Source organism: Vitis riparia, chromosome 9 (assembly GCF_004353265.1).
Source record: "Vitis riparia cultivar Riparia Gloire de Montpellier isolate 1030 chromosome 9, EGFV_Vit.rip_1.0, whole genome shotgun sequence".
In the NCBI taxonomy this organism is placed as follows: Eukaryota; Viridiplantae; Streptophyta; class Magnoliopsida; order Vitales; family Vitaceae; genus Vitis; species Vitis riparia.
In genome coordinates, this window is record NC_048439.1 from 1,193,470 (window position 1) to 1,218,365 (window position 24,896).

The window sequence follows — 24,896 nt, forward strand, 5'->3', positions numbered from 1 at the left end:
TTGTACACGTCCAGACATTGCTTTTTCTGTCAATTTATTAGCAAGATATAGTTTCGCTTCAACTCGAAGACATTGAAATGGTATCAAACATATATTGCGTTATCTTCGCGGAACTACTGATATGGGTTTATTTTACTCAAAGGAATCAAAACAACAATTGTTGTGATATGCAAATGCAGGATATCTTTCAGATCCACATAAAGGTAGGTCATAAACAGGGTATGTGTTTAATTGCAATGGTACTGCTATTTCATGGAGATCTGTCAAACAAACAATGGTGACCACATCATCAAATCATTCAGAAATACTGACGATTCATGAAGCAAGTCGTGAATGTATATGGCTAAGATTTATGATCCAGCATATTCAGGAATCATGTGGACTCTCCTTTATCAAAGGTGACCCAATAATATTATTTAAAGATAATGTTGCATGCATTGCACAAATAACAAGGGGTTATATTAAAGGAAATAGAACTAAACACATTTCACCAAAATTCTTTTTATACACATGAACTCCAAAAGAGTGGTGAATTTGATGTGCAACAAATATGCTCAAGTGATAATCTAGTAGATTTATTCACAAAATCATTGTCGACCTCAACATTCAAGAAGTTAATACATAAGATTGGAATGCGTCAACTCAAATATATCAACATGAGGGGGAGTAAGATTGTAAAAGGGTGTTAGTGTACTGTACCTTTTTTTTTTTCCTTCGTCCAGGTTTTGTCCTACCGGGTTTTACTAGCAAGGTTTTTAACGAGACAGTCCTAATATACCAAGAAAATAATATTGTACTCTTTTTCCTTCGCTAGGTTTTTCCTATAGGGTTTTTTATTAGCAAAGTTTTAATGATGCATATTCTTTTAATATGGTGGTCATCCAAGGGGGAGTGTTGTAAATGAAGAGTGGTGAATGACCACATTGATGGTCAATATGAACTCCCATTACTCATCTTTAAGATGAGTAATGAAAGTTCATATTATGAAGCCTATAAAAGGCTTCTTACACCCCATGTAAGAGCATCCCGAGAAAAAAAAAAAATTCTTTTCTCTCATTCTCTCTTTTATATATATATATATATATATATATATATATTATTAAAGTAATACATAGTCATCTCTACTTTTATTTGAGTCACATTTATTCTCATTTTACAACGATTGCTATTAAATTTTTAAAATTGAATTTTGAATGTCTCTTTTAATTAAGATAAAAATGTTAATAATTTATTAAAAAGAGTATTAGTATATATTAAATGACTGAAATATCCCCTAGAAGAAGTGAACATCCCAAATAAAAGCCAGAACCATTCCCACTTCATCGCAAAGAGCCACTGGTCTGAGACTTCCAACTCCGATATCCAAAAACCCTAATTCGTCCGGACACCAGTAATTCACGTCCGTGCAAAAGTAGCTTCGAGTACTCTCTTCCTCTGTATACACTCTGCTGATTTCATAACATTTACGCTTAATTTACAGTAATATAAGGGTTTTCTTTTCTTTTGTTTTTTTCCTGTTTCTGTTTTGATGAATTTCGTGAATTCAGTTGCTTAATTTCAATTAATTAGTGCCAGAAACGCCTTCTGGGTCATAATCAAAATAGATGAAATTTGGGCAGAAGGCGATTGTTGCTTTGGGTTTGGTTCCTTTGTGGATTATTGTAACATTGGAGATTATCTCAATTCCAGAAACTCATTTTTGACCTTTTGTTTCCTGTGGTAGCAGATAAGGAACTTGAGGTAGTTGGGATTTGAATCTTTTTGTTAAGTGAGGTGAGTGGCAGCTGCAATTCGGGGGAAAATGGGGATCGTAGAGAAGATTAAAGAAATCGAAGCCGAGATGGCGCGTACCCAGAAGAATAAAGCCACTGGTTCGTTACATCATTCATCATCAGTTATATTGTATAATTTGAACTTGTTGACAATTGGAGTGAAAATTTGTAGTGGTTTTTGGTTAGTTGGATATGGGATCAAGCGAAAGTAGGTTATTGTTTAGTTGTTGAATTTTTGAGTAGGAGATGAGAAGCATTTCCGGGTAAATCGCAATCAAAGTGTTAGTTCAAGTTTATTGGATTTCCATACTCACTCTTGCCACCATATTCTTGCACTTTTGCACAGTTATTTTCAACTCCTAATAGGAGAAAATTCATAAACTTTTGCACATCAATGCAGAGTATCATCTGGGTCAGCTCAAGGCAAAGATAGCAAAGCTAAGGACACAATTATTGGAGCCCCCAAAGGTATGTGAGTTTCAAGTGTTGCCCTTCATGGTTGAGATGCTCTAGCGTGTAATTTTTATTTATTTATTTTGATCTGGTCAGTATTTTGGTTAAATATCACGTATTAATTTTCTTTCCAGTGTGATTGTCTCTTGTTGATATTTTTCTTTTTCTTATATCTTTCCCTATTCGTAAATATGCTTGAGGGTTTGCTTTTTATTTATTGTTTTTCTTTAACCATGAGTAAGGGTTCGAGTGGAGCTGGGGAAGGCTTTGAAGTGACAAAATATGGACATGGACGAGTCGCATTAATAGGGTTTCCAAGGTTTGCCTCCTTTGTGAATCTATGTGTTCTTATGCTTTCTGGAACTGTGTTATACTTCAGCTTCAATGAAAATGATAAAGGGCTAATCAAAGATTACACTATGTGATTTATTGCAAAAAGAGGGAAAACATTTGCAGGCACAGAGTTTGGTCTCTTGTTTATGAGTTGATTGATAGTATAGTGGAAGTATCAAGCTGCAAGTTAAAAGGACAAAACTTTTCTTGCAATTTTTGTACTTACTAATATGTGAATTCTTAAATGCATTTGTGTCATATTACTTTATCATTTGCAGGTTGTTACCAATAATACCTTGGTTCTCTCTGTTTGTAGATATTTGCATGTGCGCATTATGATGCATTGGTTTTACTGCACAAAATTCCCTTCTTAGAATTTCTTTTTCTTTGACAGTGTGGGGAAGTCAACCCTTCTGACACTCTTAACCGGCACACATTCAGAGGCAGCATCATATGAATTCACAACACTTACTTGCATCCCTGGTATTATACACTACAATGATACCAAAATTCAGCTGCTTGACCTTCCTGGAATTATTGAAGGTGCTTCCGAAGGGAAGGGACGTGGTAGGCAGGTAACTTAATTGCTTGTTTTCTACTGTCATATTAAGTCTGTATATAGCAACTACTAACATTGCATCATTATCGTATAATGTATGGTCTATTTTTTATGATTGTTTTCCAAAATGAGATGGATATGGCTTTGTTGGTTGACATATGTTCCTTTTGTTGTCTGTTATTTGGGCTGGATATGTAGAAATTTCTTACCTTTGATAAAACTGTTTTTCTGTTCAGGTTATTGCTGTTTCCAAGTCATCAGACATTGTGTTAATGGTTCTTGATGCCTCAAAAGTAAGTATCTGCTTGTTTAATATTTTCTAGTTGATGAATCAATATTGTGGTTACTGTAATTTGAAATAGACTGGAAATTTTTTCTACTGTTACCAAGCTCATTTTCACCCTCAAAGGATGAATACCAGTAAACCATGGTTGATGTTCCATTACTATTATTATTATAATTATTATTTATAACAAGATGCAAAATATCCTTTTCTAACCTTGTTGTTCCTAAGTATGGCAGTTGATGATTCTATTGTTGCTTTTATTTTCCCAATGGGTTTGCTCTTAAAGGGAGTCTGACATGTGTTCTGGTTGCTGTAAACTATTTGCAAAATGTTTCAGAGTGAGGGTCATCGACAAATATTGACCAAAGAGCTGGAAGCTGTGGGTTTGCGTTTAAACAAAAAACCACCCCAAGTAAGATTATTTCTTCAAGAATCTGTATGGATGCATGAAAGCTCCAAAGTTCTCTTATATATCTCTCATCTTGTAGTTATTTGCTTTTTTAATTTTAATAGGCAATCAAACATCTAATTATTTTAATGTGGTGCTGGTTCTTTGTTTTTCTGGTTGGTTCCATTTCTCTTTTTTTAATTTCCTGTTGATTTGTTGTAATGCTATGCTTTCAGTGGGTTGTTTGTAACTGAATCTAGTTGTGTGTCAAGAAAGCTCATGTGATCCAGTATATTTGTCATTTAGTCCCTACCATGTGAATAAACTCAAATCTTACTTCTTTGGATTGGAAAAGGTGAATCTTGCCTGAAATTCTGTATTGTAGTTTTGACATGCTTAAGAAAAGGCATCCAAATTTGGCAATATTCAATAGTATTGTCCAACTCTGTCTTAGGTTATGATATTTGACTTTACAAATAATTATGGGTTATTTACAGAATCCTCTCAAATTATTGTGAGTAATTCCACGTTGAAAAAATAAACATTTGTTTTCCCAAGCAAGCACTCACATTTCCCCACTCCGATTTATTTGAGTTTTAACTCTTTATTTACTATGTTTTCGGTATTAACAAAATTTGAATCATCCTTGAATAATCCCAAAAATTTATGTAGTCCATATGTGAAGGTGAATCTCAATGATGGATTACATTTAGAGGGGTGATGAATGGGTGTTTTTGAACAATTTAAAAGACCCCCCAACACATATTATCTTTCCTTAGAATTTCTCAATGTCTATAAACTTCTCTTCCAACAACTTTTCAACAAAGAATAAAATTCACAAGCAAGTATGAAGGCAACAACACTCTCCCAACAATTTATAAAAGCAAGTCATATGCAAATGCTTCAACACTCCCCAAAATTAATCCATAAGAACAATTATCTCCTTAACTCATTTCCAATTACTACTTAATATCATTAACCAAAATGAACAGAAAATTTATTCAAGGTATCCAATGGATAATCACACCTATTTTAGCTTATTTTTCTTCCATTCAACATATATGCCCAAGTAACCAATAATATAAAAAACTGAAAATAAATCAAAGAGTAGGATGAGAGAAAGAGACAATGACCCTAGATTTTAACGTGGAAAATCTTTGAAGAGATAAAAAACCATGGATTTACAACCGATAAAAAACGTCCATTATGAAGAATAAAAATTGAATACAAGGTTTTATTTACCTCAAGTTCTCATACCACTTGATTAGCACCTTTCCACTTTTAGCTTCACACTTTCTTCTTCCGAAGCACACTTGGAGTCTGCCCCAAGCTTGATCTCAACCTCTTCTTGAATCCACGTAATAAGAAAATGGGTTTTCACCCAAACCCAAATAGATCAGAAATTGAGAGATGAATAAATGAAGGAATCAACCTATTTTTCCTCTAGTAAATCAGTTGAAAACAGCTTGAAAATCAGGAAGAAAACGGGATTTTCTTGGCAACCGAACACCCTAAATTTGGTAAGAAAAATAGAGCATAAGGGGAGAACAGCTACTAGTGTCTCTTTGATGTTCTCTCCTTCAATAGGAAGCAAGTTTTAGGTTTTTAATATGAAAGAAGCCCTTGATTCGACGACTTAGAAAACATCAATAAAAAAACTACTTTGATCGATTTGACCCAAAGTTGGGTCGATCCTAGAATAGGGCATTTAAACACTTAGTAAAAAAAAAAATAATGTTTGCCAAGCCTCCTTAGCTCCTTAAAAGAAATATTTCAAGAAATAAAAAACAATTTGAAAAACATGGTTTATTCAATTTCATCCATCTCTAACCTCAACTACATACCTTGGCCTCTAAGCAATTTCTGCACTTGATCTTCATTAGGCAAGGAGTTTGAGAAAGGATTCGGAAAACTGAGTTAGGAGACACTTAGGAATTCTGTCTAGAATTGCCAACTTTGCTAAACACTCACAATATGTTTGACTATAAGTAAGGTTGAATTCTTTAGAGCTACTCTCTCTCTCTCTCTCTCTCTCTCTCTTTGCCTCAACCTCTGTAAGGATATTGGGATCCTAGGTTTTTCTTCCTATAACTTTGTGCTTTGATTTCATTTGCAGATATACTTCAAGAAGAAAAAATCTGGGGGCATTTCTTTCAACAGCACTGTACCTTTGACTCATGTGGATGAGAAGCTTTGTTATCAAATTCTACATGAATACAAAATTCACAATGCTGAGGTATTCTGTTTTGGCTTTGTATAGACTGCATCCATCCTTATACAGAATACTGAAGAACCTAATTGTCATGAAAATATGGACTTGCATTAGAACTGTGGGAATAATAACTGTACTTTATTGCTTGATCAGGTAATACAATTGCTTGATTCTGAAAAACCTTTTATTTCACTTTTATGGCTTAAATGATAAATAAATGGAGACATGGACACTTGTGAATTTCATGACATTAGTGCATCTCCAATCACATTTTGGTTTCACTATGATCCATTTACTCTCAGGTTTACTAGGAAAAAAAATGTTTTCTATGCTTAGCTCCCTCTGAGTTCATATTTGTTTCTTAAATGTGTTACTGTTGGCATGCTCCTGAACAGCTTGTTGTTGTTTCAACTGATCTATTTTAGAATTATGCAATAAGTTTCCTGTTTCACAACTTCATTTGTTAAGGAAGCAAACTACATGTGCAATGTTTGTTTATCACATCACGCTATTATTTGGATCACAGATACTCAGTGTTATGTTGAAAGTGTGAAACAATTGATAGAAAATCGGACATCAATCTTTCCTTGATTTTCGTTTTCTCATATCGGTCATTCTTACCTTGATATTCCAAGGTGAGAAATAATTTGAAAAAAGTGAATTTCAGTAAGGGAAAAAAATCATATAAACAAGTTAGCAGATGAGATTTTTATATGCAAATAAATTATCATGGCCTTTCTAGTTAGTTCAAGGCCTTTTTTTTATGGTGGTCATGGCATTTTAAACTTTGAATATGAATAAAACTAATTATGTGAAGGGAAAAGTTCATGCAGAGAAAAGGATAAGATTAAACAAATTAGCTAGCAGATGGGGTTTCTATAGTAAAGAGCGAATTCCTGTGGTGCTCTAGGGATAATTATGGCACAATATCTTGATTCAATCTTATATGCATATACATTTTTCCTTGCCTGTGCTTTTTTATACATATCCTGTTTATGTGGTTGATGATTTTGACATTCCAAATAACTTACTAGCTGCTCTAAGGAAAAGGGTACTCATTTACTGATGGATTTTGTTGTAGTTGTTATTCCGTGAGGATGCCACAGTGGATGATCTTATTGATGTCATTGAGGGAAACCGTAAATACATGAAATGTATATATGTCTACAACAAGATAGATGTTGTTGGTATTGATGATGTTGACAAGTTAGCCCGGCAGCCAAATTCTGTTGTCATCAGCTGCAATCTGAAGGTATGACATGGACGCACACAGTTGTGTTAATGTTTAGCACCTTGTTTGTCTGAAATTGTTTAATTATGAAACAACTCAAATTCATTTTGGCTACACTTTGTTTCTTATTTGTGAAAGATACACGAACTTTTCTTGTTGATTATGATAATATAGGACAGAACGTTTGATTCATGTTTTCCATATGCTTGGCCAGTGAATAATAATGATTGCTATTCTAAGTTGTTCTTCTTTGTTTCTGTTACATCCCATTTTCTGCTTCATGCAGAAAGCACATCAAAACGTGTTTAAGTGCATCAAAATATCAGTTGAAAGGCTAAGATGGTTTAAGCAAAATAATGCCTACCATTTTCCCTTTGAAAGCGAATGTTCTGGAAATATTAACTTCTATGGCTATTATGTTTGCTTAAACAGCTGAACCTAGACAGACTGCTTGCCAAGATGTGGGACGAGATGGGGCTTGTAAGAGTTTATACAAAACCGCAAGGACAGCAGGCTGATTTTGATGATCCTGCAGTTCTCTCTACTGTATGTTACATGCACTTCTTTTTATTATTGTGATTTGGTACTGCTACTTCTGCAGAGGAAGTTTCTGTTTCCTTTTCCTTTTCTTTAAACCTTCTTGTTGTTTGTAATTTTAGGATAGAGGTGGATGTACCGTTGAGGACTTTTGCAACCATCTTCACCGGAATCTGGTGAAGGAAGTGAAATATGTGTTGGTGTGGGGTACAAGTGCGAGACACTATCCACAACATTGTGGCCTTTCTCATATTCTTCATGATGAAGATGTGGTTCAGGTTGTTAAGAAAAAGGTGCGGCAAACATTTATTTCCTTTAGTCATCTGAGTAGAAGTTAATGTACTGAACTTGAACATGATTGCTTTAATTCAGAACTTGTTTGATAAAGAATTTACGCTAGCCCTCCAGGATTTTTTTATCTTTTTATGTTTTATTTTATTTTTACTATAGAGGGAACAAATAAGATAATGGAATGGAAACTTATGACCATTCCAACCTCGATTGTTAGCAAGAATTTCAAATTCTTTTTCCTTTTCTCATTTTCCCAACAGAATGAAACGTAAAACATCTGTAATTTGTATTTTCCAGGAAAAGGAAGATGGAGGAAGAGGTCGGTTCAAATCACATTCAACAGCCCCTGCTCGAATATCTGACAGAGAGAAGAAGGCTCCCTTGAAGACATAATTTCATAGATTGGACACCCCAATTCACATCCATGGTTCTTGTGTGAAATGACACAAAATAATGAAGTAGGGATTGAAAGTTTGAAAGTATAGGGCATCATAGAGGATGAAGAGACCATCATATTTATCACCAAAAGGGCAAACAATCATTTGAAGCGAAGATTTGGTGCAAGAGCTTTGCTTCACATTCTTCTTGTGGAGCTTGGCTATTATTAGATTATCTTTTCAGCTCATCTGTTGTATTCAGGTAAAGCTGCTTTCTTGGGAAGTCCTTCAAACCAGTATTTTGGATTTACTCACACCCAAAAGGGGAAATTTTTGTTTTGAGTTTTGTTTGTGGGCGTTGGGAGCCGGGTTTGTCGACTTTCTATGAGAATATATATGCCTGCCTTCTCTTTTATTATCCTGTGTCAAGTTAATCAAACACTGAATTAGCACCTGAAAACACCTTGGTTTGTAATCCTTGCACTTTTGCAGTTAAGAGTCAACTTGGAACAAAATATTGGATCTGTCTTTGGCTTTATGCCCTTGACTTTCCTTTTTTTTTTAAAAAAAAAAAGTTGCTTTCAATATTATGAAATGGTTGGGTTCAAGGCATGAATATGAAGCTGGGTTTGTTATTTTTTAGTAACTAGTTGCAGTGGAAATGTCCTATGCATATATATTTTTTCTTTTGGGTGATGGAAGTACCTTTTAAGGCAAAAGACTTCAAAGCAGTTGGCTTACTAGAAGCTAAAAGCTTGTTTGAAGTACGAAGGGGTTTTTTTTTTTTTTTTTTTAATTTAATGAAAGGAAAATTCTACTGTAATGAAGATTAATATACAACAGAGTCCATCATAATGAAAAGGAATCACCATTTGAACAATTTTGGATAGTTAGGAAAATGCACCGATTTTGTACGGGTATAAGCATGTAATATGAAGGTACATAACACATGGTTCAAATGGTAAAATTTAGATTATTGAATTAGTGTGTAAATATATAATATGAAGGTATAACGGTAAAATTTAGATTATCAAAAATGGGTTATTTATTTATTTATTAAAATAGATATTGAAAATATAAATTTTAAAAAATAATCTTCATCTTTTAAAACCTCTTTTAGACAAAAATATAAAATATCTTTTAAATAAATTTTTAATCAGTATTTCTCATCAAACATAAGTTCAAGATGAAAATATCAAAATAAAGTTATATGTGCAAAATTTCAAACATAAAAATTTTGTCTAAGTATGAATATTATTTCATCTCTTTTAAAAAATAATAATAATAAAATAAAATAACCAAACACAATCTAATGAGACTTTAATTATACCAACAGGAAGCATTTTAAACCACCTTGGAAAAGGTGAACTTTGACAACAACTGCTGTGTCCTGTTTTTCTAGTTCTTGTTGATGAAGCTACAAGATTCATTTTTCTGTTAGGCCCAAAGCAGAAGAATCCAAAGTTGGGAGTAATTTCCATCATCGAAACCCTTGAAAATCCCATCCACTCTCCACACACAAATTCCGAATTTCTAACCCCCTTTCAGGCACCTTCCAACATGTCATCATGCCCTGAACTTACCATCACCTTGAGATAGTAACAAATGATGTTGCTCAACCACCATGACCTTCTGGTGGCCGCAATTGTCGGCTCCGGCCTTGCAGTCTACATTCTCTTCATGATCGGCTGGTGTGTTTACCAGCAGCTATCTCATCAGGAGATATCTCAACAGCGGTTAAACAGTTCTCTCAGTTCTCTTGGGGAGAAGAGCTTTGCTTCCAGAAGCCTAAACCGGTATCTGGTTTCCTCATTTAAGTACAAGAAAGGGTTCAACACCCCAGAAGATGAAGCTTCTGATGCAGACTGTGTAATATGCTTGTTAGGGTTTGAAGATGGTGAAGATCTGCAGCAACTCCCACGTTGTAACCATTCCTTCCATGCGCCGTGTATTAATATGTGGCTTTATTCTCATTCTGACTGTCCACTTTGCCGTGAACCTCTAGAAGAAGTGGCTTCAGAAGGGAATTACCCGTAAGTCACAGTGATCAACAAAGCTCGATTGAAGTTTCTTCAGTCAAATGTAAAAAGCACTGAAAGTTTCAGCAAAATTGTAGATGCAAAAGAATGTTCATATAAATAGCTCTTTGTTCAAATGTAGCAGGATGCATCAAGGGTTATGGACTCTTAGAATGCAATCTTTGCTTGAAACAGGAAACAAAAAACATCAACAAAAACAACTATCCACCATTCCAGACATTAGGTTGTATAGCATTGAGTGACAGACTCACGAATGTTGCATAGCTGGTCTTTTTCTTGTTTTCTGAAGTGAAGCTCCTTTTCTTGCATTCAAATTTTATGAGGGAGTAAAGACTACCACCATTCTCATCTTGTCATTCTGCCTCTCAAACTCTTGCTTATCCTCTGCAGTGATTGGCAATTGGCAAGTTCATCTGGGCCATAACCCTGTTGACACCTTTCATGGCCTCCCCCCATTTGCCTGTGTCTACTTCAATGCCAGAAAGGTTCAGATCATAGTCAATTTCAGAAATATCATGGCTGTAAATGTTCTATTAAGATTGATAGGCTGACTATGAGAGCAAGACAACAAACAGTAGCTCCAATGTCAAAACAGTGTATATCTGGAACCATCCAATGAGACAGACACAGATTGTGTTTCTTCCAGCATATGGTGACAATGCTAGGCCTGCTGAGGCTGTCTGGTGTTATGAAGAAGTAGATCCCTCATTCGTGAGCTGCCACTCCTCATTCATCTCAAGTCAACTGTTTTACAGGCAAACAACAGATTAAATTAAAAGGCCCTAACAGAGGGGGAGGCAACTGGATTGATTTCAGATTCTTGTGCAGATGTATCAATAACATAGCTCAGCCCCTTATCAATCAAATGATAGACAGGATCCATCAAATTGACATATCCCTTTTCATGATTTTGTTTTATGAAAAAAAAAAAAACTTGTATAACAAATGGAGCCACTACGTGTAAAGAAGGAAACTACGGTTCCCAAATTTCTCCACCATGGAGAAAGATGTCATGCAGAAACATGCCAGGAGCCTCTGGTATATATCTGTGCAAGTGTCTGTTGAGATAACATGATCACATAGACAATTACTTGCCATCACCAATAGGGCAAAAAAAGTTCAAATATAATGATTTACAGTTGGAAATCTACACAACAAAAACATGGACTTGCACGGTAACTTCTAGTTATGTGTAACATGGATAAAGAATCAAGATAGGAAAAGTGGGATATACCTGAATTTGCAGAGCCACTCCCTTGAGCTATGGTTTTAACCAATACAATTTTTCAACCTGATGCCATGTTCTAATAAAGTCATTAGCCATTACTCTCACTGATCCTTGAAACAAAAACACATCAACATCAGAACATCTTTAGGTCAGACAAATGTGGAGCTTATCCCATATATTTAGTCCCATGAAGATTCCCTTTTTCAGAACAAAGCATTGTAGCTTGCAAATGACAATACCTTTTAAATAACAAAAAGCTCTGATAAATTGGTTTGGGAAAAGAAGAAAGTGAATATAGGTAAGAATCAATCTTACTAATCTCATTGCTATTCTTCTAACCAAACCCTCAACATATATTTCCTCTCATTAGTTATTCCATTTCTTCTTTCAACAAATTGTCCCTCATAGTGTGCAAGTCCTCACATGCTACCCTATTTAAGTTCAGATTTATTATGTTGAACAAACCTTGATTCCTAATGGGCATAACATCAGGAAACATAAATTTTACCTCTTCCATAACACTTCACGTTACAAGGTTTTCACAGGCCAAAGATTATCACAAGCAGCTGCCATCAGCCCATGCCTACTCAAATTTAGTGTCCACATGCTATATAAAGACAGTGTATCAGAATAACAAGTAGAACTTTGTTTTAACACTTATTCTCTGCCACTATGCAGAAGTGGGAAGTTTCAATATTCTGAATTATACATCTCCTAATTTGACACAATTCAATGTTATTTTAGCATTTAACATTAAGGCCCTGTTTGTTTTTTGTTTGTTTGTTTGTTTTCTTTGTCTGAAATCTTAATATATTTCAGATGTTTTAGCACAGATCATTTTTCAATTTAAGTCTTATTTTCAAATATTTTCTCCAAATATAAAAGAAAATAATGATAAATAAATAATCAATTTTTATGTTAAATCTGAAGTCTCGATTAAACTTCAGCATAGCTTCCTATTCAGATTTTGAACTCCAAATTAAAGAAAACTCCACCTAAATAAGCTAAATGAAGCTTTCAACTTTGCGGAAACAATTTGCTTTTGCTTCAACTCTGTCAATTTTTGGCCTTTCCTTTTGCAACCAAGTCAAAATTCCTCCTTGAAAATAGCGGATATATAATATGGCCAAATCGGAACCTCTATTCTCAAATACTTGAGATCACGCATAATTAGCAGGAGGCTTAATATATTATTCACAATTCTTAAGAAAAATATTCAGCAAGAAAAAATGTTAATTCTTCACCAGTAATCTGCAAATGTTTATCTTCACAAACACTTCAATTCTTTCAACACAATTATCAGAATCGCATAGCTCTTGAAAATGCAAATTCTTTGTTTAAAACGCGTAAAAAAAAATAAAAAATAAAATAAAAATAAAAATAAAAAAGCCCTAGATCTCTACGTCAGAACTCAAATCTCTCCATGCATTCGATTGAAATTTCATTACTACAAGGAATAAAGGAAAAACTACAGAGAAAGAACCTCCGGAAGTCTTTTTCCTGCCGGAAACGAAGCTCATGCCGGCCGGCGTGCTAAAATGCGCCGATGGCATAGAGTATCCGATTCTCTTATCTCTCCTCTCTCTTCTTCCTCTTCACCCTCTGCTCGTCCAAATGTGATCTCACTTCATCATCTGCAATGTGGGGGCCCATGGTCCTGACAAGGACTAGGTTCAACCCAGATTCATGATTGGGCTAGACTTGGTATGAGCCCAACAGTAGGCCTGTCTACAAACCTGTCCCATTTATACCCTCATTGGATAATCTTGGCCCGAAATAACGGATCAGCCTACAGTACCAAAGAGAGAAGGTTACCTCCATTTTTGGCCGTTGGATCAAAACAAAATCAAATCTTAACCGTTGAATCCCTACCAAATGTGACTAATTACTTTACAAATATGACTAGATTATCTCTCAATATAACCCAAGTTATATCTCCCATGCCACTAGTTTAGAAAAAACGACACTTACCCAATATCAAAAGGTCAAGAAAGTTGGTGACCAAATCAATAACTAAAATCATTGATGAATGTTGGTCATATCTATAATGATCATAAGATAATGAAATTCATTATTAGGTAAGTAGTTGAAAATAAATCGAATAATTGGATCGGACCAAGGATTTGTATGGGAGTGAAATTTTGGGCTTCTCATATAAGTATGTGGATCCCGTAAACTGGTTTAATTAGCCCATCAATCTATTTCTAGAGAAAAGTAGCACAATGCTCTCGTGTAGGCATGAACAAGATTGTTTGGCTTCTATATACATCAATAATACAACTCAATCGATTTTGAAATTTAATGCAAGAAAACTTTATTCCAAGGTCAGTCCAAAAAAAAATATTCGGTGTTCAAATATTGTGACTAAAATCACCGACTAGAAATGTGAAGAAATTCAAAAATAATAATGCAATCTTTATGATTGAGACTAGTACCTAAATATAGAAATGACAATTAAGAAGGTACATAGTACATAGTCGTAAAATTGTTACCAATGATGGTCGGAGTAGACTTTTTTATATAAATTATTGAGGCATAATCTCAAAATTGTCGCCATCGATCAATGTAAGGTTAGGAAAAAGTATTAATAGAGTGTAATAAAGAGTGGTCTAAGTCTCAATAGAGCCATATACTAAAGAACAAAAATGTGAAAAATGACTAAGAACAAACAAGTGGGTTCTAGACTCATAGTATGAATTTGATAAATGATAATGAAGGTGTGATTTTTTTTTAGGGCAATGTATGGAGGTGGCCTAAAGCTATAGCCCTAGCTTTAATTTGAAAGCTACCAAAAGGCACATGGTGGGGTTGGGTCGTTGCCCTATTTTCATGAGCCACCGTGCACGTTTTTGCTTTGTTGGAATATGGCTTTCCCACTTGGGGAGTTGGGAACTTGGGACTTGTCTCGTGTCAACCATCGTCCAATTTGTGATTCGATAAGATTCGAATAGACGGCCTAGGTCGCCATAGATGGACCTCACCACGCAAGCATCTAGTCGACCTTCAATTGGAAATTGAAAGTATCATCGAAAAATAATATTAATTTAATAAAAAATATATATATGATGTTGATCTAGTATCAAATCCAACTTTCAACCCAAATCGTTTAAGTACATAAAGTCATCTTAAATGGATTCTAACTCACAAGCACTTGAGTGAGCTTTTGACCGATTAGCATCATCGGAAAAATATACGATATTGATTCAGTATAGTTTTGATTAATGATATATTTTCAATGTATCCTGATTAAACCCTACTTTGACTTATATCGTTAATTATGAGGATGCATTATCGATATCGTATGGTCAAAAACCTAGTTTGGCATATATTGTTGGTTTATTATCTAACCATTTAAATTTGTTGAATTAATGATTCTAATTGATAGTACATTTCTAGCATAATATAGCCAAATCCTAGTTTGGCATATGTGGTTGACTTTTGATCTAGGTACTTCTTTTATGCTTAATTAAAAAAAAAAAATAAAGGATGGATAACTATTACTTAATTAACTTTTTTGTTCAAAAACATATCTTAAAAATATTTTTATTAAAAATAAGGGTAATTATAATTTTTTAAATTTTTTAATTAAACTAAAAATATGATTCATGTTGGGAAATATGAAACCCATAATTGTGGGTCGTGTTTTATTTTTTTTATTTTTTATTTTTTATTTTTTATTTTTTAATATATCCATAACTTTTTTGGAATGTAGGAGTATGGCAACATCCAAAAGTAGGATGAGTGGGATTGTGATGATATAATTACTCTTTCTAAGTGATGATTTTGTTACATATCTAATCATTCTAGACCTTCTCTACTTGAATTTGCCCTGATGCACGTGTGTTGGATTTTTGTTGTTTTTCTCTTTTTTTTTTAATTAAAAAAAAAGTAACCCAAAAGAATAGTTTATAGTAAATAAATAATTAATTTGTAAATTAATATAAATTATTGATTTTTTTTACATTAGAATTAGATACTTTTATTTAGAATTTTAAATAGCATTTGGACTACGAAAAATACTAAAAAAAAAGTGGGAATTTTTTTTTTAAAATATTTTATTTAATTTATTAAAAAATATTTTTAAAGCTTTATTAATTTTATAAATAAAAAATAAAAAATAAACTTTAAAAAATTTATATACCCAACTTTAAATTTAAAAATTTTGACAATACCATCTACCCATATAATTCAATATATAAGAACCTATTTCATCATATAATTTAAAAACAGTTTTTTATTTTTTAAAACAGAAACAATTTTTAAAAATAAGTAAGAATTGTTTTTATTAGTTTTTAACTTAAAGAATAAATAATAGTTTTTAAAAATAAATTTTAAAAAATATGATCAAACGGTCCTTAATTTTTCATGACTAATTTTTATTTATAAAATAAAATAATTTAATTATTTTGAAAGGAAGAAGATGAGAAATTAATAAAAAAATTTTAATGGGTCTTAAATATTTCGAGTATTTTTTGCAAATATTTCATGTGAACACAAAAAGTAAAGGGCTTTAACTCATCATAATCCAAAGAGGGTTGAGAGAACATGAGATCATCTCATAGCATCACAAATTCTTTCTCACTTTCCAAACAGAAAAAAAAAGAAGAGAAAATTAAAAGAAAAAAAGAAAAAAAGTGAAAAAAGCTGCCACTGTTGAAGTTGGATGTTAATCTTCTTGGGATCACCAAAAATTCTCACCTTTCTCTTTTTGCTCCCCCCAACTCCCCCTTTTTTTTCTCTTTTACTAAAGCTGCCTTGTCTCACCCTGTATTTTATTTTCCCTTTTCCAATTCTGCCCGTACCAAAGCGAAATTCTGATGCGACTTCCAAGGGTAGTTTAGTGATTTCGCGGCTGCGGATGACGTAGGCACACGTGGATGAAATGAGTACAGGTGTCAAAAGGTGAGTGGTGGTGGGGAGTTAGGGAGGCAGGGTGGGAGGTAATGAAAGAGGGCGTGAGGGTCCACAGTGATATTCTGTTCCGGAGAACAGCGTATCTTACGGGGATCGGCGAGGAGCACACGTGTGCATGCGCGACAGGTCTGGGACATGCTGGGCCGTTCATCACGTGTGATGAAGCTGCAGTGGCTTCCAATCGGGTGTGTTCCCGCCATGCTTGTTGCCAGTGCATTTGTGGGCCCCACATTGCATTTTCTTTTTAAACAGAAAATTTTAGAAAAAAAATCTATAAAATAATTAAAATTTTATATGTGCATGTATAGAAACTATTTTCAAAACAAGTTTTTATTCCCAAAACCAAAAAACATCAAAACATTAAAAAAAAACAAAAAATAAGATATTCTCATAAAATATTTTAAAATTATTTTTTAATTATTTTCACTTGTTTTTTAATAAAAAATTTTAAAATAATCATATAAAAATATAAAATAATTAAAAATAGAGTGTTAGAAATAAAAATTATTTTAAAAATATATTAAAATTTTTTAATACAGGTTAAAAACATTTTAAGTTTCTAAAAAGATCTTTATTCTGCGAAATATTATAGAACAATTTTTAAAAACTGTTTTTAAAAATTATTTTTTAAAACATTTATCAAACAGAACTATAATCTCTGAATCCAAAATAAAACTAATTCAAATCAAAGATAATATTTATATAAATAAAATAAATATAGTCAAATAAAAGAAATTAATCAAAGTTATAAGATAGGTTTCGAATATTAAAATTCATATGTCGTAAAAATTTAGATATGTCTTGTATTGTAAATTTTAGATTTTATTATAATTTTTTTGTTAAACTAATAAAAATAGTTAATTTTCATCTTTTATATTTTTAATTTTCTCATTTTTATGCTAAAAATATATTTAAAGTGGGTTATTGGTATAATATGTTTGATAAATATTTGCAAAAATAAAACATAGCTCTCTCATTTATTTATTTTAATAATTGATTTGAATGTTCAAATAATCACACACATAAAGACAAACCTGAAAAATTAAAAATCCTATAAATTGAATCATATTGTAAGGAGAGAACAAAACAAAAAGATTTAGGAGACCTTTAGAGATAGACATAAACACATTTGAGGCTATGATCACTCCTCACCATAGACAATGGCTCAACAAAATTGATAATTGTGTTGAACATGACCCAACATGTATGCCTTTCTAGTTACAAAATTAAGAAGGTGGTCTAAGCCAACCATGAACCCACTTGTGGTTTAGACTTGAACCCTAATCCAAAACTTGGTCCTACAACCCTAGCCACAATAAAACCTCTTGTGTCTTGTGTTATTGCTACTATGCATGGTTGGTAAGCAACATCCCAAGCCCATAGAATTGCCCACAAAACACATTCAATAAAGTTTATGATGACAACAACTCATTTTTGTTAATAATATCAATTACCTCAATCAATAGAGATGAGTACGTAGGCCATCAATAAGGCTCGATCATGCGTAAACGACAAATGAAATTAGTTAATAGTATTAAAGAATAAGTGAGGGAAAAAGGTCGTAAAATTTTTTCATAATTACATAATTTATAATAGTTTTAAGTACCAAACATAATATTTTAACTCGTGATTTTGTATTGTCTTACAGAGACAATGTGACAATCAACACATATTAGTATTATTTCAAGTAGTTAAAGAGATTGTCGCCAACACCTTACTAAAATAAAAGATTTTTATCATCATTAAGCCTTTTTAAAGTGATGATTTCATGGATTTTTTCCCTCATAAATCATGTCTTATTACTTTACCTTTGATATATATTTTTTTTTTTTTGTAATACCTATAGTTGAACACTTCACAAGGGGAATTTTAAAGAAAATCTTTAATATTATTATTATTATTATTATTGAATTTAAGCTTAAGGAGAAGACTATAGTGATGATTAGAATTTAGAGGTATGTTGAAGAAAGAAAGAGTTTGACTCTTGGAATGGGTTGGTGTTCTTACACCTATGGTCACACTACTCTCATCATTGTTGTCAACCTCCCACTTCACCAACTAAAATAAATTAGTATTAATTTATTTAATTTTATTTATAAAAAAATGGGATTTGTAAATTGTATAGTTTCTTATTCTTGATTTATAATCTGAGTTTGAAATAGTTTGTGGCATTGGGTGTTGTCAATAAGGATGAGAGAAAGAAAAAAAGGAAATCAAGAATAAAAACTAAAATTATTATTATTATTATTATTTTAAAAATATATATATTTTAAGTCAAATGGTTTATTTCTTTTATCATTCTTCAATTTTATTTTGCTACAAATGAAAATAAATAATCAAAAATAGGTTGTATTTGCTATAAAATTTATATTTTTATTATAATATATGATTATTTAATAGGAGGATTCACGGCAAATACTAACTTGGCTCGTTATTATTAAAATAATAATTTATTTTATTAATTGTGCAATATTATGATATGAGATCTTAAAAAAAGGACACATGGGCTAAAAATACCCAAAATTTACAAAATAAATAAATAAATTAATTAATTAAATTAAATTATGGGTGTCACTTAGAATATAATCCAACTAAAATTGACCAAAGGGTTCCTAATATCATTCCTCCTATGAGCCTAGGGTCCTTTTTAATCAAGCCTATCATACTTTTGACTTATAGGATAGCCTTTTCTTTTCCTCTAGTTCAAGCTTCTTGGCTTAAAACAATTTCCTCTAGAATATTTGAGTTAAGTATATATTATGATTACTTAATTACCATATCACACTGTTATGATTTAGTGGTCCTAACCCTAATTAACTATATTAATTAAGTTCATAAACTATGTTTGATTCTTAGGCACTCTTTAAGAGATTTAGATACCCCACTATTTTTGCGATAAGATCGGTTGAGTAAGACCTCAAAGATTACGGCTCTTCGTACTTTAATTTAATCGAAAAGTTCAAGTTGAGTACTTTTTATTAATATAATTTAAAGCTACAAATATAAAATATAAGAGGATGTTTGTATCTTGAAAATGAAAGAATTATCGAATATTTATCATTTACAAAGTAACGAGGATGATGATAATAAAAGATGTGGTAAACATCGGAATGAAAGTTGAGTATATTTAAATTTTCTCATTTTTTAGGGAAAATAGAAAAACATATATTTTGATTAATTTAATTAAAAAATCTTGTATCTTTTATTGGAATTTCTATTAAAAATGGACTTTTGAAATCAAATTAAAAACAAAGGGCTCGTTTGCTCATGTTTTCTAAAACTTGTTTTTCAAAATTGTTTTTTATTCTTTAACTTAAAAATAGTTTTTAAAAACATCATCAAACAAACTCATATTTTTCTTTTGTTTTTTAAAAACTAGTGAAAATAACTTGTTCTTTAAAAATTGTTTTATTTTTTACTTTGTTTTTAAAAATTGTTTCTAGACAACAACAGTTAAATAATATTAAAAAAAACAAAAATAGGCTTTTTTGTTTTTAAAAATAAAAACTTGTTTTTAAATCACACAACGAGATAGACTATAAAATTCAATTCAATAATATCAATGGGTGTTTTTAAATCCTTTTCTCTTTTTTTTTTTTTCCTTTTACCTTAGTCATCTTATTCATGTCCTAAATATATTTTGGACATATTTTTTTGTATTGTTTTATTGTATTTAAATGTATTTTATATTAGATATTTTGAAGTGGAATTGAAAAACCTATGGTGGGTCTTCCCTCACATCATTAAATTTAAAATAAAAATGAAAAATAAAAAATAAAAATTGATGAAAAATAAAATGTGGGGGTTGGAGAAGAGAACACTTTTGACTTTGGGCAATGGAGAATGGAAATAAAAATGAACTCTTTTGCTGACCTTAAGGCCTATGATTGCGGCTTCACCAAAAGAGTGGTTTTGAAGAGACTTGGCTCCATCCAATCAATATCCAAGCTGCCAGTACAAAACATTCATTATTAAGCCCACCCTACTCACAACCCTAAAACTAAATTATAATCATAATTTGTTGGAGGAATAAGAAAATAAAAAACCTCATTTTAGTAATTTAATTTCTTAATTTAGATAAATTCTTATAAAAATTAACATTTCTTTTAAAATCTATATATAAATATTTAAAATAATAAAAGATATTTATATAAAAAATGAGTTATTTTTTAGATAAGAATATATGAAGGATTAAATTTATAAATATGAGGATAATTTTATCCCTTTTAACAAATTAATTAAAAGAAAAAATCTCTAAAGCCTAGGATTCTGTTAGGTAAATAGCTACTATTGTCCAACACAAACAAAGAAATATAGTATTTTAAGAGAATATTTTTTATTTACTTTTACTTAGTTTTGTTTGTTCTTTTACTATTAAAGTTAATTATATAAATACGGTGAATGATTAAAAATAAAACACTACAAATTAAAATTATTTTTAAAACATATTTAAAAATACATATAAAAAAAATTAAGAATATTTCAGGTTTCTAAACATGTTTTTATTTTATAAAACATCAAAAAATACTTTTCAAAAAATATTCTCAAAAGCAGTTTTTTAAAACAGTTTTCGAAAACACTTTCCAAACGTAAGTTTGATCCACTTTATAATCTTGGATGAGGGTGGATTCTAAGTTAATGGTAGTTAAGCTTTAAAATAAATATTACTCCATTTTTAATGAACTTATTGAATAAGTTATGCAATAAAAAAATATAATAAATATTTATTTTATAAAAATGGTGAAAGGAATTTTATTTTTATCTCTATTTCTATCACCAATACTCACATAAATTAAATTATTTAGTATTTAGATATATATATATATATATATATATATATAATATATATATATATATATATATATATATATATATATATTTTAAAGTACCTTACAAGTATTAATCAAGTAATTCAATAGATTTTTAAAAGAAATTTTTGAAAATTTTCCATTCAAATGTTTATAATTAAAATTCTAATCCTCTTAAAATCACCTTCCAAATAGATTTTAAACATCACATTTTAAGAAAATATTACCTAGATATTCCTTTAATAAAATACCCAAAAATCAAATTATATATTGTTATTATTAGCCATTAAAATTATATACCTTAATGGATCAAAATTCGACAATACCGAAGAATTGTAGTATCAAAATTTTACATATCATAATCATATTATTTGTATCTTAATCATTTTCTTTTATATTCCATATTTTTCATTCACAATTTATTTATTTTCTACCTTTGACTATATTCTTGATAAATACATTTATTCATATTTTTATTTTTATTTTATATGGGTCCAATGAAATTAAATGAAGACATTCACCATAGTACTTTGCAATGCTTGAGTAATACATCTTTGAATAAATTACAAAAAATCACTTTATATTTTCACTCATATTTTAATTTAACTACTAAACGTTATGTTATGTTTGATTCTATAAATCAGAAATAAAAAAAATGTTAAAAAAATAATTTTCTTATATTCAGTTATAACATGAAAAATATAAAAAAAAATAATTAAAAAATTATACATTTTCAAATTATTTAGTCTTTTTATGAGATAGTTAAAATAAGTTTAAAGTAATATATAAAAATAATTTATTAAATTTAATTTTTATTACTTTAAATTTTATTTTATTTTCTTTGTATTTTTCCTCAAATTTATCGGGAATCAAACATAATGTTTTGAAAATCTATTTTAGGACAATTGTTGTGATACCCTTGTCCTCTTCTCCATCCCATTGACATGAAAACCAAAAAGTATATCTACATCTTGGCAACTCCAAGAAATAAGACAAACAAATTCTCACTCATTTGAATTAGAAGGAATAGAAAAATAAGAAGAAGCCCACCCATTTTGACATCTTAACAACACTAGTGTAAAGTTTTTTACCATTTTTTTCACTCGACTCCCAACATCATATCTTATGAGTTAGATCCTCTTGTCTTCTTCTTTTGAGACCATTCTTTCTCCTCCTCCTCTCCCCCTCCATTTTCAACCCCATCCACCTCTTTCCTCCCCTAATTTTAAAATATTATTCAATATTTTACATCATTTACTACTTAAATTTCTCGAACAAATTCATGTGAGTAATATAAACACAAGATTTTATATTCATATTCATTTGTATTTATCTTAAATTTGTCAAAGATAAAGTCTCAAGCACGACATCTAGATATCAACTTGTATTTATCTTAAATTTGTGAAAAATCGGCATCTTACAAAATCTACGATGAAGTCATTTGAAAAGACGAGCTCAAAAATATTTGGGTCATGTATTTTGTTTTATATGAAGGAATTACATGAAAGAAATATATATATTTTTTTTTTTCAAATGAGAGGACCCATGGGGAGGGAGATAGAAAGCAAAAGTTCTTACTTTTATGGGTTTTTTTTTTTTTTTTTTTTTTTTTTTTATAATTTTCATTTATTTTTTTCATTTGGCGTGTGGAGGCGAATCTTAGAATTCCTTGCTCTTTACTTTCTCTCGGTTTGAAGATCTGTCTCTGTGCAATCATTCTTTTCACCAAAAACTAAAACCCAAAAAAAAAAAAAAAAAGAAAAAAAAATCAAACATCTGAACTGAACAAAAAAACCTGAAGAAAAAAACAAAAAAGGAAAGAGAGAAATTTTATTCTCTTGATGTAAACCCCCAAAAACCATAAAATTCAAGAAAAAAGAAAAAGACAGTTTTTTTTTGTTTTGGATTTTTTGGATTTGGAAATTAGAGAATCAAGCCGCTGGCAATGGCTCGATTCGTATCCATGCGAGTAGTTTCATACACTGGAAGCTCTTCGCGGTACCTATCGATTCCGATGGCTGAGAGGTTATCGAGCTCGAAGAGATCTGAGCTGGCGCAGCTCGCTGCATCGTCGTCGGAATCTTCATGGTTGGCGGCTTCTCTCAGGTACGATTCGTTTTTCTTTTGGTAATTTTTCAGCAGATCTCTTGCGGCTTCTTCCACTCGGCGGTTGTGGTCGATGTTGAGCTTGATGTCTTCGTTGATGAAGTTTGTTACAGTTCGTATCGGTTTGCCGTCTTCGTACAAGCATTTGTGGCCGCAGGGACGGCAGTCTTCGTCGACTATGACGCTGACGGGGTAGAATCTCACTGATCGCTTCGTGCCGTTGCTGAGTTTGCCTCTGGATGACGGCGTTTTGCTCAGGCAGGAGCGGGAGAAGGAGGAGGCTGATGAGCATGTGGACGTGTGGCCGGACTTTGATTTGCGTTCTGGTGTAGAGTCTTCCGACGAGGATATCTTCGCTTTCTTGGCGGTTCCGGTTGTGAAGAGAGAGTTGAGGAAGCTCGCGAGGCGGCCGCCGGGAGAGATTGGTTGCTTCACCTTCTTGAGATCGCCGTAGATCTTCAGCGCTCGAGACTTCGTCTTCACGAAACCGCCTTCGTGCTTTGGCTTCTGTGACGCAATGTAATTTCTGTCGTGATAATTGTCAAACATAAGGTGGTGGTGATTCTCCGGTGGAACCGACGTGCTGGTTCGTATCGGCTTCGGTCTCTGAAAACCAGACGACCTTACAGATTCCGCCTCCGACGACGAGAATCCTCCTCCCGAGCTGGAGTCGGAGGAGCTCGAAGTCGAATTCAGGAAAAAAGAATCGCGATCGTTCCGCGACCTTCTCTCGAAATCCGCCATGGACTTTCGCCGAACCACCACCTTCTCGCTCACCTTCTTCTCCATCCATTTTTCGATCATGATGGCTCTCCTAAGACTCGCCATCTCTTCGTCCTCCTCCTTATTCACAGTGCAATTACTGTGCTTCTTCCTCATAGTTTCTCTGTACAGAACCAGCTCTTCCTCCCCTTCACCACCCTCGTCGATCGACCTGTAAATCGCGTCGAGCAGAGTCGACGAGAAGGACGGATTTTCTCTACCGTTCCGGTACCGATCCTCACGGAGCGATTTATCCCACCTCTGCATCTCTTTATAGAAGAACCCCAAGGCCCAAGCTAGAAAACGAGAGAAAACGCGAGAGAGTTGAAACGCAGCGTTTCGAATGATGCTACTCCCTCTTTACTGTCTGGCTTGATAGCGTCAAAAGCTGAGAGAAGAAGCAAAGAACAAGTGAGGAAATTGAGAAGACATGGACATCTCTTCGACAACAAAGATTTTCCTCAATCTCCCCTTTTGCTTTCACTGTGTGAATGCAAACGAGAAAGGAAACAAAGCAGACACAGCCATTGATGGGTGCTTGATGGCTCTGAGAAGGGAAATGAAAGCCAAAAGCCACGCCTGTGGAGAGAGAAGAGAGAA

At 32.3% G+C, this 24,896-nt stretch overlaps 2 protein-coding genes and 1 long non-coding RNA gene across 7 annotated transcripts; 1 reads left to right on the plus strand and 2 right to left on the minus strand.

The window, feature by feature from the left end:
• Positions 1-1,310: 1,310 nt before the first annotated feature.
• LOC117922627 (developmentally-regulated G-protein 2) lies at positions 1,311-8,899 on the plus strand. Of its 5 annotated transcripts, none has more exons than XM_034840793.1 (12): positions 1,311-1,421; positions 1,727-1,871; positions 2,173-2,240; positions 2,468-2,544; positions 2,953-3,133; positions 3,354-3,410; positions 3,741-3,815; positions 5,908-6,027; positions 7,085-7,255; positions 7,667-7,780; positions 7,894-8,064; positions 8,360-8,899. In XM_034840793.1, the coding sequence occupies exons 2-12, from the start codon at positions 1,802-1,804 to the stop codon at positions 8,453-8,455; spliced, it is 1,200 nt and encodes a 399-aa protein (XP_034696684.1). In that variant the 5' UTR covers positions 1,311-1,421; positions 1,727-1,801; the 3' UTR covers positions 8,456-8,899. The 5 variants fall into 5 exon arrangements, with proteins under 5 accessions (XP_034696684.1, XP_034696686.1, XP_034696685.1 ...); XM_034840795.1 differs by having other exon boundaries at positions 1,322-1,411; XM_034840794.1 differs by having other exon boundaries at positions 1,331-1,436.
• Positions 8,900-9,734: 835 nt separating this feature from the next.
• LOC117922637 lies at positions 9,735-13,371 on the minus strand. Its single transcript, XR_004652521.1, has 2 exons — positions 11,713-13,371; positions 9,735-11,222 (listed from the first exon to the last, which is right to left on the minus strand). It is a non-coding gene; the product is annotated as an uncharacterized LOC117922637 (long non-coding RNA).
• Positions 13,372-23,187: 9,816 nt separating this feature from the next.
• Positions 23,188-24,896, minus strand: LOC117921441 (protein BIG GRAIN 1-like A). The gene has a single exon (XM_034839292.1). It carries the CDS (start codon positions 24,561-24,563, stop codon positions 23,352-23,354), a length of 1,212 nt encoding a protein of 403 aa, XP_034695183.1. The 5' UTR covers positions 24,564-24,896; the 3' UTR covers positions 23,188-23,351.